The sequence below is a fragment of the Doryrhamphus excisus genome, chromosome 12 (assembly GCF_030265055.1).
Source record: "Doryrhamphus excisus isolate RoL2022-K1 chromosome 12, RoL_Dexc_1.0, whole genome shotgun sequence".
Taxonomy (NCBI): domain Eukaryota; kingdom Metazoa; phylum Chordata; class Actinopteri; order Syngnathiformes; family Syngnathidae; genus Doryrhamphus; species Doryrhamphus excisus.
In genome coordinates, this window is record NC_080477.1 from 18,786,117 (window position 1) to 18,801,348 (window position 15,232).

Consider the following 15,232-nt stretch of genomic DNA (forward strand, 5'->3'; position numbering starts at 1 on the left):
TTTATTTTTATTTTTATTTTTATTTTTATTTTTATTTTTATTTTTATTTTATTTTATTTTATTTTATTTTATTTTTTATTTTTATTTTTATTTTTATTTTTATTTTTATTTTTATTTTTATTTTTATTTTTATTTTTATTTTTATTTTTATTTTTATTTTTATTTTTATTTTTATTTTTATTTTTATTTTTATTTTTATTTTTATTTTTATTTTTATTTTTGACCAGTCCAGGGTGTACCCCGCCTCTCGCCCAAAGACAGCTGGGATAGGCTCCAGCACCCCCGCGACCCTCGTGAGGAAAAGCGGTAGAAAATGAATGAATGAATGAATTTTTATTCATTTTTTAATTTTAATTTTAATTTTAATTTTAATTTTAATTTTAATTTTAATTTTAATTTTAATTTTAATTTTAATTTTAATTTTAATTTTAATTTTAATTTCAATTTCAATTTCAATTTCAATTTCAATTTCAATTTCATTTTCATTTTCATTTTCATTTTCATTTTCATTTTTATTTTTATTTTTATTTTTATTTTTATTTTTATTTCTATTTTTGGCTCCATGTATGCTGATATGACTTGTCAAAAATTAAGTTAACTACTTTGTGTATTTTGGATACCGACCCCCCCCCCCCCCTCCAGTGATAAACAAGGGAAGACTGTACCTGGCTGTTGTCCCAATATGAACTTAAAATGGAAAAAATAACCCCAACATTTTAAAGGCATTTTAACGCATTCTTTGTGTGCTGCATTGACGTCAGCTTCCCTCTTTGTGCTCCAGGTTCTGTGGCATTTCACCAAAAGGTACAACATTGCTATATTTTTTTGTAATAAACAAAAGCTCTAGTAGTTTAGTAAAGTATGTATTTATGGTCCAAAGTAAACATTATAAAGGGGGTGATGATCTTGTCATTTTTTTTTTTTTTTTTTACCGACTGCTGAACAGCAAAGATGAAATATCTGGTCTCAGTCACAAGCCCTTAAAAGGCCCTCAGTGGATTTTAATAAGGCGTTGGAGCAGTTAGCTGTGGTCTTCTGTGGGATTAAGAGGCTTTGAGCGGTCGGGGCCATTAAAATCTACACCAGCCCTCAAGTCCTGCAGTGCCTTTTGCGAGTATATTTATCATTAGGATTAACAAACCCTTCCCCGTGAACGCTTTCAACCCCAGGAGCGCAGTTACCTCCGCCCCCCCGCTCACCATTATTGTATTTGGCTGAGTGGCTGATGATAAGAGTGATTCAGCAAAGCTGTGGTCCCAGTCTTGCACGAAGAGCATCCCCCCGGCGGACCTTTCTTTGGAGCACCTGCTCATCTGCGGCCACAATATAAAAGGCTTTCACCTCCTGAAGGATTCAAAAAAGTAGCACGGAGTGTAATTCCAGAAGCACAACGCGCAGTGCCTTAGTGTAGGATACCAGCGTTGAAGCCTGGAAGAATATCATGCACCTTTATCCGTAGACCATAGCGCTATATCAGCCATGATAGTCGATCCTCGGAAGTCAAACACAATAAAACCACCAATTATTGAACATTATGGAAGACCTCCACTACATGATGTCCTCAAAGAATCACCATTCAGCGTACTGGAACGCAATGTTCTTAGCAATCTAACATTATTCCATTATTGTGCTTTCCTTTGCAGATCTTCCACATGACCTACGACCTGGCCAGCGCCATGGTGAGGATCGTCAACCTCATCGGCATGATGCTGCTCCTTTGTCACTGGGACGGCTGCCTACAGTTCCTGGTCCCCATGCTGCAGGACTTCCCTGCCGATTGCTGGGTGTCCAAAAATAAGATGGTGGTAAGTATTCATATCTTCTTTCCTGCCTGCTGCCTTTTCCTTTTTTCTGATCCAATCAGATGATCTTATCTCGTCCGTCCGCCTCGGTAATTACTCTACTAAAGCCCGTTAGCATCCTGGGATATAATGTCTGCGCGTATCTGTCATCTTAAAGCCTGAATTAATATATTTGTCAGCGAAATGTGCCCACATTTAAATACATATTTCAGGGATGCTGGGATAATCCTTAGAAACACAGCATGAGTGGTGATTATTGAACAAATGCGGAGATTCATGCATTACTGTTATTTATTTTATTATTACGTTATTGAAACAGTAGTAGTAGCTCATAGTACATTTTAATTGCAAAATTTTTTTTTATTTTAATTAATTTAACTATAACATAATTAGATGGATGGATGGATGGATGGATTGCCTGGCTCCGGTGTAATAACAATAATAATAATAATAGTAATAATAATAATAATAGTAAAATAATAATGTTGACAATAAATATTTATTAATTTTATTATTATTACATTATTGAAACAGTAGTGGTAGCCCCACAGTACATTTTATTTGCAAAAAAGTCATCTTAATTTTATTTTAAGTAATGTAACTATAACATAATTAGATGGATGGATGGATTGCCTGGCTCCCTTGTAATAATAATAATAATAATAATAATAATAATGTTGAGAATAAATAGATGACATCAAATATGAACAACAATGTACAAATAATTTGTTCAAAATAAATTTGAATGAATAATAATAATTTAAATATAATAATTATAAATATAAATATTATAATAATTTAAATACTTTTGTATGTGGGTATATTACAAAAATAAAAAATTATTCATTCATTCATTCATTCATTTTCTGCCGCTGATCCTCACGAGGGTCGCGAGGGTGCTGGAGCCTATCCCAGCTGTCTTCGGGCGAGAGGCGGGGTACACCCTGGACTGGTCGCCAGCCAATCACAGGGCACATATAGACAAACAAATAAATAATTAAGTCAATAAATAATTAAGTCAATAATAAGTTAATAATTAAAAAAATCATTTTAATAATAAATTAAAACAATATCTTTTTTAATTATTTTTTATTAATTAATATTTTTTAATTAGAAAAATTAATTTAATTGTTAAATAATTAATTGAAATGATGTTTTTTGGAAATTATTTTTTAATTAATTTAATTAATTGATTTTACTTATTTTAATCAATCAATTATTTATTATTACTACTACATGGTCTCACTTACTATGTTTCCTACCAGATTGCTTTGTTGTCGTCCGCTAAGCTTATTTTATCCACCAGAGGGCGTGTTTGAATGCTATCCAGGGAATATCGTCATACGCTGTGATCTACTCACAAGCTTTTTATTTGTTATTTCATTTTTTTTGTGTGTCGCATTTGGCCTCAGCAACGCCATTTCATTTCAGAATGTTCTAGTTATGATGATGATGGCGATGTGACTGATATCATGTGTTGGGCCATTTCCCGCTTGAAGTCCCCTTGTGAAATGCGAGAGACATTTGATGTCCGTGGAGACGCTCCTTATCTAATACGAGTGGAAATATTGACATCATCACTCTCAAGCTGAGCGTTCATTTAGCTGCATTATGTCGGAGACCACCTCGTATTAGGGGTCTAACACGCGTCTCCTTACAGAGGCCGACGTGCGGGTAAAGTCTGTGGCCTCGTATTACCTTTAGCATGTCGCCGAGCGCCACGGTAATTTATCACCTACGCTCCTGAAAAGCCTGTGAATCCCTCTCTCGGCGATTGATTGGACATCACCAAGCACACGCCCCCGCCATCCCTCCCTCAACGGAACATCGCAATAAATCAGCGTATATTTAACCTCTAAAGAATGCCACTGAGAGGAGTGCTTCGCTAACTGATGGCTTATCAATATACACGGCGAGGTCGCCGTCGATAGGACAATGTTGGTGTGATTGTGTGCTGCGTGTTGCTCATCAACGGGAATCTACAAAGGTGCTGGAATAAAGACACAGATTGAATAGGCTTATTGGTTTCGACCCTGCAGACGGTCCTTTAAACTGATTGCATTCAGCTTTTTGGCAATCAAATAATGTTAAAAGCTTCTTTTGGGGAAACGGCAATGGGATGTGTTTTATGACGGTTTGTTTGTCGACCGCTTTTTCATACGGTGTAGTCATTCATTCTTTTTCTGACATTTATTCTGTTCAGGGTCAAGGGTGAGCTGGAGCATATCCAGATTATAGGCAGCATATATCAAAATATATATAATTTAACATATATTCATTCGTTCATTTTCTATCGCTTATCTCAGGGGGTGCCGGAGCCTATTCCAGCTGTCTTCGGACAACAGCTACAGTACATCAAAAGAAAGATTAGACTCTCATATTTCATCAGAAAAAAAAAGTTTGTTTCTATCTTTTTCCGTTCATTAGTAATCAGCAGTAGAACATAAGTAAGTTTCAGGTAAATATCGGTTCCCAACTAAAAAAAAGAGAAAAGTGGCTTTTTTTGTGAAAAGATACATTCATTCATTTTCTACTGCTTATCCTCATGAGGGTCGCGGGGATGCTGGAGCCTATCCAGACTATAGACAGCATATATCAAAATATATATAATTTAACATATATTCATTCATTCATTCATTCATTTTCTATCGCTAATCGCAGGGGGTGCTGGAGCCTATTCCAGCTGTCTTCGGACAACAGCTACAGTACATCAAAAGAAAGATTAGACTCTCATATTTCATCAGAAAAAAAAAGTATGTTTCTATCTTTTTCCGTTCATTAGTAATCAGCAGTAGAACATAAGTAAGTTTCAGGTAAATATCGGTTCCCAACTAAAAAAAAAGAGAAAAGAGGCTTTTTTTGTGAAAAGATACATTCATTCATTCATTTTCTACCGCTTATCCTCATGAGGGTCGCGGGGATGCTGGAGCCTATCCCAGCTGTCTTCAGGCGAGAGGCGGGGTACACCCTGGACTGGTCGCCAGCCAATCACAGGGCACATATAGACAAACAACCATTCACACTCACATTCATACCTATAAACAATTTGGAGTCGCTAATTAACCTAGCATGTTTTTGGAATGTGGGAGGAAACCGGAGTACCGGGAGAAAACCCGCGCATACACAGGGAGAACATGCAAACTCCACACAGACATGGGTGGAATTGAACTCGGGTCTCCTAGCTGTGTGGCCTGCGCACTAACTAACTTGTCCGCCATATAGCACGTATTTATACTGTACCATTTGTACTCCCCGAACGCTTGATCCCAAAGATGTATTTATACGTTGTTGACATTTTGCGCCAGAGGCTGCCTGAGGAGCACGAGAGCCCAGAGGGTGGCTGATGCAATGCATTATGGGAAAAATGGAAAAGATTTGTTATTTTTTCAATTGTAAACTCATATTGGTACATTTGTTCATTTTTTACCGCTTATACTCACAAGGGTCGCAGGGGTGCTCGTCGCCAGCCAATCACAGGGCACATATAGACAAACAACCATTCACACTCACATTCATACCTATGGACAATTTGGAGCCGCCAATTAACCTAGCATGTTTTTGGAATGTGGGAGGAAACCGCAGTACTCGGAGAAAACCTACGGGGAGAACATGCAAACTCCACACAAAGATGGCCGAGGGTGGAATTGAACACGTGTCTCCTAGCTGTGGGGCCTGCATGCTAACCACTTCAACACCGTGCAGCCCCAATTTAACGTATATTTAAACGTTAATTCATGCTGACTCATGAACAAAGGAGTGAACGTTGTCATCGACAGCCACAAGAGGGCGCCTTAAAAGAACAGTGAGATCGGGAGCTCGGAGAACTTGTTGAATTTGCTGGCTTGATTGCTGTGTTAAATGGATGTTCCAGATTATTTGACATGAAGTTGTATGACACCACCCCCCCCCCCCCCACCCCCCATTTTGGCTCCTAAATCCATTTGGCTGAGGTCTACCTCCTCCAACTGCGCTCGTTCCAGTTTGACTCCAGTTTGACTCTAAACAGCACAGACGCAATAAGTCAAGTTATCAAAGGGAATTAATGCCGTGAAAACATTACAAAGAGCCCGCACTTTTGAGCGGAATGTACAGCTTCCAGTCAGCTGTGCGTGCCAGAACAGATGTCAGATGAGTAGTTACATCGCTCAAGGTATGATGTATTTGGTTCATCACGCCTCAGTGCCTCACTGACATGCCGAAGCTCTCGCTTGTTTCGTACGCCTCGCCTTCCATCACGAGAAACGACAGATGTTACAAACCGCCGTCCCTTGAGATGTTTCACAGTTTAGCTAATTTTAGCCTCCGATATACCTGTCTGCGCAGGGGGAAGGCGCGTGCAGGTGCAGCAGCTCTGGGACCCATCTGGTGAAAGTGGCGGGAATCACACCCGCGGCCTTTTGACTCCGAGACACCTCGGCTCAGAGAAAAAAAAATATTCAAATGAACTAAAATGTGACCAAAAATGACTCACTCTCATCCGCTTGTCTAAAGAGATGAATTACGCCAGCAGTTCAATATGTGTCTTGTTAAATTGCACATATTATTATTATTGGGAGTCACCTCAGGCTAAGCTATAGGCTAAGCTATCATGTCAACTGCAGCTCATCATTATTGCATGAATTATGACTGATATGGCTGATGGCTGTCCTTGTGTTTTAGTCTGAAAATTACATTTTATATTTTAACATGGAGCTTTTCAAATCAGACTCGACAACCAAAATGGGTCGTGGGTCAATTTTTAGTGGGTTTATTTTACAGATTATGAATCAGCCATTCCATGTTTTTTTTTTTTTTTTGTACAAAATCCATGTCCTGTTTTCTGGCGCTTTTCCAAATCCCCCTCAAATCAAATGATTCAATTTGTTGCTTTCTTGAAATTTTTCCAACTTTATTCTGCAAAAATTCTCAAAAATTCTCAAAAATTCTCAAAAATTCTCAAAAATTCTCAAAAATTCTCAAAAATTCTCAAAAATTCTAAAAAAATTATCATAAAATTCTCAAAAACTCTCAAAAATTCAATTTCTTGATTTCTTGAACAATTTGCAACTTTATTCTGTTAACATTAGCAAAAATTCTCAAAAATTCTCAAAAATTCTCAAAAATTCTCAAAAATTCTCAAAAATTCTCAAAATTCTCAACAATTCTCAAAAATTCTCAAAAATTCTCAAAAATTCTCAAAAATTCTCAATAATTCTCAAAAATTCTCAAAAATTCAATTTCTTGATTTCTTGAAAAAATTCCAACTTTATTATGTTATTATTAGCAAAAAAAATCTCAAAAAATCTCAAAAAATCTCAAAAAAATCTCAAAAATCTCAAAAAATCTCAAAAATTCTCAAAAATTCTCAAAAATTCTCAAAAATTTGCAGAAATTCGCAGAAATTCAATTTCTTGATTTCTTGAAAAATTTCCAGCTTTTTCTGTTAACATAAGCAAAAATTCTCAAAAATTCTCAAAAATTCTCAAAAATTCTCAAAAATTCTCAAAAAGTCTGAAAAAGTCTCAAAAATTCTCAATAGAAAGCCCCCCTAAAATAGGCCTAATGACGGCACTGGGCAATACTACAACTTGTGTTAAGGAGCCGCACTAACGGTTTCTAATATTTCCTTTCCAATAGTTGTATCTTCTTTAGCAACATGAAAAGAAGTTAGCCCCCCCGCACCCCCCCTTTCTTCTTCACTCCGTCAGATGGCCGTGAGCTGAGCTCTGAAAACACGCACTTTAAATCCTGTGAGAGAAAACAAAGCCTCTCATCCGGCTGCACTTTGTTTTGTTCCACACACTAAATGCTGTCTAATTAATTGCATTAACTAAAAGAATGCTTCTCACTGTGACGGAATAACAAATATATCTTCCGGTTTTCATTGCAGGCTCTCGCAGGTACTAATGGAGAGCTTGTGGTCTTTTGTCCTCCATTACCTGCCGCTTTGCATTAATTGACACATAGTTGGTTCACTCCTCATTAAATGCCTTTTTTGGGGGGTTTCTTTTACAGTGGTGGCGCCATTATCGCTTTGGGTCATCGCTCCTTACCTTTTTTCAGGAGGGACGCTAATAAAATGGCTATCTTTCAAGCTTTTTTTTCCGCTGTGGAAATTAGTTTGAAAGCAATTTGGACATGTCAACCCCCAGGAGAGACTTTGTATTGATTGGCCATGAACTACCACTATGGGATCTAAAGGGGGGGGAGAAAAAAGAGGTGGGGGCCATTTATCTACAAATGAGAAAACTCGGCGAGAAATCGCATCTTTCTAAATGGCTGACCTACTTTCCCGCTAACGCACGCAAGCCTCTCCTGTGTGTCACGACACATCCGCCTGTTCTCAGGCCTCCATTTTTCGGGCTCGGACTCAAAATGTCTGCTCACTGGCTGTGTTTGCGTACTGAGACTTCAGACCTTGCCAGCTGCCTGAAGTGGACATCTGCCATTGCTTTCCTCTCTTAAGGTCCATTGCGATACTTTTCAAAGTGCCACCGTTGAGACGACGGAATTCATCTTCTTCTTTTTCCCCTCCGCAGAACGACACGTGGGGACAGCAGTACTCGTACGCGCTGTTCAAAGCCATGAGCCATATGCTGTGCATTGGCTATGGCATGTACCCCCCGGTGGGCATGACCGACGTGTGGCTGACCATCCTCAGCATGATCGTAGGCGCAACCTGCTACGCCATGTTTGTGGGCCACGCCACCGCCCTCATCCAGTCTCTGGACTCCTCGCGGCGGCAGTACCAGGAGAAGGTCAGTGTTTATTTGGTTTATGAGTGGTACATGGAAGTCGCCAAATATTATTATTTATTATATAAATAATAAATATTAGTATTTATTAAAAATAATCATAAATAATAAATATTAGCATTTATTCTTATTAAATTATTATTAAATATTATGTTTTTATAATAAAATTATTATTAAATATTATTGTTTTTATTATTAAATTATTATTAATTATTACTATTATTAAATACAAATATAAATTATTATTGAATATTATTGGTTTTTATTATTAAATATTATTATTATTAAATACAAATATAAATTATTATTAAATATTATTATTTATTATTATTATTTGACAAATGTTCACACATTTGTGTGCAGAGATTCAGGAGTTACATTACACAAAGTAATACATCATCCTGAAAGAAAGGTGTCAGGGTGGGGGGGGGGCGTTTTGGCAAATTTTCACCCTCTTTTAGAAGAGTTATAGTGCATAAAAATATTTATGTCTACCATTTATCCTCACAAAGGTCACAGGGGTGCTGGAGCCTATCCCAGCTGTCTAGACAAACAACCATTCACACTCACATTCATACCTATGGACAATTTGGAGTCGTCAATTAACCTAGCATGTTTTTGGAATGTGGGAGGAAACTGGAGTACCTGGAGAAAACCCACGGGTGGAATTGAACTTCGGTCTCCTAGCTGTGAGGCCTTGCAGCCCCAATTTAACATACATTTAAACCTTAATTCATGCTGACTCATTAACAAAGGAGTGAACGTTGCCATCGACAGCCACAAGAGGGCGCCTTAGAAGAACAGTGATGTTGAATGAGATCGTGAGCTCGGAGAACTTGTTGAATTTGCTGGCTTGCTTGCTGTGTTAAATGGATATTCCAGATTATTTGACATGAAGTTGTATGACATTCCATAACCACTCGAGCACCGTGCAGCCACACAGTATAATCATGTAAATAAAATACAATACATTAAATTTTATAACGTAAATATACGGTGCATATGCAGAATGAATAGAATATGGCCAAAAAATCATTGAATTCCAAGATATAATAAAGAAGTAGAATAGAAAAAAAACTGGTGAAGCAAGTGCTGAAGCAATCAAGTCAAGGACAATCAAGGGCAATCAGGACGTAAGATGCAGTGTCACTCGAAAGAAGCACTTCCAAGCAGCCGTTATCTTTTATTCCGGGCGAGCCCCCGCAAAGAGGAACCCCAGCCTCCTCCCCACTTGAGGGGAAAAGGAAAGCCCCGACAGCTGGCTCATGAAGGCCTGGGCTGGCATCCACAGGCGTCGCCCGCCCGTCACCTCTAAGGGCCCAGTGTGGGCGATAATGAGCCGAGCTGCCTGAGTGGCACACTGCTGAGCGTATGTGACACGATGGAGACAGGAGAGGAGTGACCTCCATAGAGTGGAGCACTGGAGAGAAGAGAGGAGAAGAGAGCATAAAGGAGGGGATGAGAGCCAGCGAAAGAGCTTAGATGATGTAATGTACCGTATACGTTACTGGGAGGGAGTTCAAAGTGGATAAATGAAACACCTCAACGTGTCGGGCTGAGTAACACCGCTGCACCGATGCTACAGCGGTGGAATCATAAGTCAGTATTAGTCTTCTTATGTTTGTTACTTAGCAGGATTCCACAGAAACTACAAACCCGATTTGCATATTATTATATTATGTTACATTACATTACAATGCATTACATTACATTACAATGCATTGCATTACATTACATTACAATGCATTGCATTGCATTGCATTACATTACATTACAATGCATTGCATTGCATTGCATTGCATTACATTACATTACATTACATTACATTACATTACATTACATTACATTACATTACATTACATCACATTATATTATATTAATTCATTCATTTTCTACCGCTTATCCTCATAGGCTGGAGCCTATCCCAGCTGTCTTTGGGCGAGAGGCGGGGTACACCCTGGACTGGTCGCCAGCCAATCACAGGGCACATATAGACAAACAACCATTCACATTATATTATATTATATTATATTATATTATATTATATTATATTATATTATATTATATTATATTATATTATATTATATTATATTATATTATATTATATTATATTATATTATATTATATTATATTATATTATATTATATTATATTATATTATTTGTGAAATTTACTGTTTATGCTGTACATTGTTGTTCATATTTGGTGTCATCTATTTATTATCCACATAATAATAATAATAATAATAATAATAATAATAATAATAATAATAATAATAATAATAATAATAATAATAATTTTAAATTAAAATTTATTATTTATCTTCTTTTGTCTCTGGTATTAAACGAGAGCCAGGTAATAACATTTCATTGGCAATTTCACTGCTGTATTTTTGTGCAATGACAATAACGGAAGTCTATTTATCCATCAATCTATCATAAGGAATGTATAACATTTTGGAATAAAAAATAAATAAATTCTGGGAGAATCGAAATGTTAGTTTCGGTTCCTATCGAACCGCTCAATGCCCAACCCGATATTGTTCCAATACTTTTTCTTATATAAAAAATCTGTGCTAAACCAAAGATGCTATCTTCTAAGTTATGCGTCCAATCCAGATCCACATGGACAAACCTGAAATGTTGTCCTCTGGTCTTTATATTGATTTTTATGATGTCAAAAGGAAATTGGCCTGACTGTTCCAGTCCTTTTTTCCAGTCCTTTTGCAGGCCACTGTAGACCTGTTATAGTCAACAGAATCCATCATGTCTCAGCATCCATTCAGCCACCTTTAACAGGCATCGCCCTTTACCTGAAGTGCTTCAGGAATCCCCTCACTGACTAAAAACCTCTCCTTTCCTCTCTCATAGCCTGCAGACAGATTATTCCAGCAAAAATGCAATTACATTTTAAGATGATGGAGTCTCCAATTTGTCTTTTTGTGCGCTCTTGGGGTGGTCTTACTATTTTTTTTTCCACCCACCGTGTAACAAGTTAAGTGGCCGGAGTATTCTGGTTTTTCCACAGCGATTCCAGGAGGACAGGTGGTTGTTTTTGACATGGCTTGAGGGCTGCATAAAGAGGTCACATGTTGCTGTTGTTGTTGTTGTTGTTGTTGTGTGGACAAGGCCATCTTGGAGGTGAATACGCCCGCAAGATGCAGCACAACAACACACAAACTGTAGCATCACAGAGCACATTTAAAGCTCGCCGTGGCGCTCGATTGCATCAGCCGGGCTGTGGGAAAAACATCAAACTGATGCCTTTCAGCATTTTGTACAAACACACACTAAAATATAGCAATAATGACGATGTTATCATTAAATTACTGCCGCTTACTTAATTATGAGCGTTAGTTGACATTAAAATTGCATCAACTAAAGCACTACGGCCTGCATCACATCATCAAGAAACACTGTTAAAATAAAAAACAACATTCTTAAGCGTCATTGATGCTTTCACTCCTGTAAATTTGCATATTATATGGCGGCCACTTTCCATAATAGGGCGTGAGCCCTTATAAATTTGTCCTGTCAAAGGCTGTTAATGCATGTTAATGAACTCACAAAGTCAGGCTCAGGGTGAGCGCAGAGAAGCTCTTAATTCTGCAGAACACCGCATAAATGCATCTTTACCACCATATCAGAGGCGGCGGCATTAGAGGGAGGTCGTGTGCTTAAGGGGAAGACGCCTTTAACAACCTCGGTGCCGCCAAGGTGATGAACTTATAGTAGCATGTCGTGATAATGTGAAGGTTTTTTATTGGCGCCGATAAACTAAACACATGTTAAAACTGGAAGCGCTCAAAATGTTCAGCCAAGGTCAAACAGATAAAAAAAAATACACACAATACGCTTGATGATTCATGTCCAATTTGTTTGGCTTTAGAAGGAAATATTCTCATAGGAAATAATGGAAATAGAAATAACCTGTTTCAGAGTCCAGTCTATAGCACAGAGCCCAGAGGGAGACTGACGTCATTGCAGCCCACAATGAATGTGTTGCTCAGATGCAATGCCTTATGGAAAACTTAAATATGTATTTTTTTTTATTTTAAATTCATGTTAGTAAACGTTTGGTATACTTGAGGTATACTTTTGGAGTGTTAAGTGGCTGTGTGATGAATTTAGTGTCGGACTAGTCTTATATATAATGACCTCCTATGATTTTCAATGGGTGCTCTGATGCAATGCCTTACGGCAGGGGTCTCAAAACACAACTATAGTCACATTTATACTGTTTTTATTTACAACATATTGCACAACTGCAGGGTCTTGAGACACATGCTAACTCGCAAACTAGAGAGCTAGCGACCAAAACAGTAGCCTCCAAGTTATTTCCTTTAATCTTAAAAAAGCCAAAAACATACCACTTCCACACGGATAGGGAGGATAACTATTAACAGTTATTTAACCTTTAACATGAACATTAATATTTTTTTTCTGGGTACATGATGCCATACAGCATCCATATCAAACTTGCGCAGGCCGCACTAACATTGAACTTTCATATCAAGGCGGTGGCCTTAAACTAGTTTCCTGCGGGCCACATTTGGCCCGCGGGCCGCGTGTTTGAGACCCCTTCCTTACGGAAAACTTAAATGTGTCTTTTTTATTTTAAATTTGTGTTAGTAAATGTTTGGTGTACTTGAAGTATACTTTTTGAGTGTTAAGTGGCTGTATGATGAATTTAGTGTCAGACTAGTCTTATATATAATGACCTCCTATAATTGTCAATGGGTTGTGCTGATGCAATGCCTTACGGAAAACTTAAATTTGTCCTTTTTATTTTAAATTTGTGTTAGTAAATGTTTGGTATACTTGAGGTATACATTTGGAGTGTTAAGTGGCTGTATGATGAATTTAGTTTCAGACTAGTCTTATATATAATGACCTCCAAGAATTGTCAATGGGTTGCTCCGATGCAATGCCTTACGGAAAACTTAAATGTGTCTTTTTTATTTTAAATTTGTGTTAGTAAACGTTTGGTATACTTGAGGTGTACTTTTGGAGTGTTAAGTGGCTGTATGATGAATTTAGTTTCAGACTACTCTTATAAATAATGACCTCCTATGATTTTCAATGGGTTGCTCTGATAGCCTGTGATTGTCTCCTGCCAAAGAAAGAGCTACCATTTTTTCATTGGCTCACAAGTGGCACAGTATTTATACAATCAATAGTAGTATCACCAGAATTTCCGGTAGTTTGACAAAAAGAAAGGAGAGCTGGGCTATTTGTGTATTGCTTATATATGCTTAAAGTTGAAGTAAATATTATTTGACCCTTTGGTGAGCTACTGGTAGGAGAGCCCTTACTTTACGCTTTCAACATTAATGGTAAAGTCAGTGTTTAAACATATGCTAATATCATTGAAATCATATTCAAAGTGAATGCATTTTGTGTTGTCCTGTGTTTTTAAACGGCGCTGCGGCTGAGAGGTTAGAGTGGCCGGTAATTGGAAGATGGCCGGTTCGATACCGAAGCCCGGAGTCGAACCCGATGCTGCATCATCATTGTGAATTTCCCCACTGTGGGAACATGAGGGATTATCTTCCTTCCTGTCTTTTCATTTGGATTACTTTGGATTGCTGACTCGAAGCATTCTTAGTGGTTTGTGTGGTAGACGGTCTATTTTTTATTTTATTTTTATTTTTTTGGGGGGGGGGGGTCTTCTGTTGATGCACTCTTAGGTGGAAACTGACCTGGAGGTCAAAATGTTGTCCGTTTTTTCAAAAGACAACCACTTTTAGTACCGACCATTTTAGACGATTTTGACTGATCTTTCAAGGCACACAGATTATTATGTTCATTGATTATATAAACATGGATGCTACAAGATTAGACTCCTGTTCTGTACACTTTTTCAAGACTTTTTATGATTGCTACAGTTTGACTCCGGAGCAAAAGATTTCAAACATCCCATAAAATATGATATTTCCGGTTCCCTTGAACGCCACATCCATACAGAAAAATGACAGTTTGCAAGCAAGTGCTCTTCAATTTACCTTTAACTGTGTCATAAACAGCTTTATTGTGTGTTTTTCCGATCCTCCGCAGTCTAGGATTGGCAAGCGGCGTGTATTTTTAGCCGGGTGAAATTGAAGCTAATAAAGCTATTTTTCATCTCAGTGGGGGCCCACACTTCAACCCCTTTTAGTATTTAGCGTGATTGCCGGGCTCTCTACTTTGTGTAACAGTTAACAGGCTGCCTGATTCCCATTTAAGAGCTCATTTAAGCCGGCTTGCTAGCTTCTGACAGCCCGGGCATTTATCTCATGGTGCCATATTGTAATAGAATTCTATTCAGGAAAGATTATACCCCGGCTTTCTGATGATAATTTTCACCATCTTTGAGAGAAGACCTTTTTTTTTCCACCCTCACTCACTCACTCACTCTTACCCATGTGTAAAGATTCCTTCATAGAGTTTTTTTTTTTTTTTTTTTTTTTAGAATAATGATAATTTCTCATCTTTTCAATTTCATTTCAACCTAACCTTTACACATCTCGCAAAGAAAATGTGACATTCTGTGTTTTTATTTAGAAGTAGCTCATTTATAGAGGTTAAATAGAGGTCATGAGAAGAACACACGATTTCCCGGTGAGGCAATTCAACGTGACTTGACTACAATTTAAGTACCTGAGGTGTGATTTGGACTGGAAGTGAATATTGTTCTTGCATCTTTTATGATGATGCAA

At 37.6% G+C, this 15,232-nt stretch overlaps 1 protein-coding gene across 2 annotated transcripts in view; it reads left to right on the top strand.

The window, feature by feature from the left end:
* hcn4 (hyperpolarization activated cyclic nucleotide-gated potassium channel 4) overlaps positions 1-15,232 on the top strand; it is a 103,954-nt gene that overhangs the window by 51,814 nt on the left and 36,908 nt on the right. Inside the window, exons 3-4 of one of the 2 annotated variants that reach the window (XM_058089022.1) lie at positions 1,644-1,805; positions 8,321-8,539. In XM_058089022.1, coding sequence (XP_057945005.1) covers positions 1,644-1,805; positions 8,321-8,539 — 381 coding nt within the window. The remainder of the gene's footprint in view (positions 1-1,643; positions 1,806-8,320; positions 8,540-15,232) is intronic. The other variant, XM_058089023.1, reaches the window with a different exon arrangement.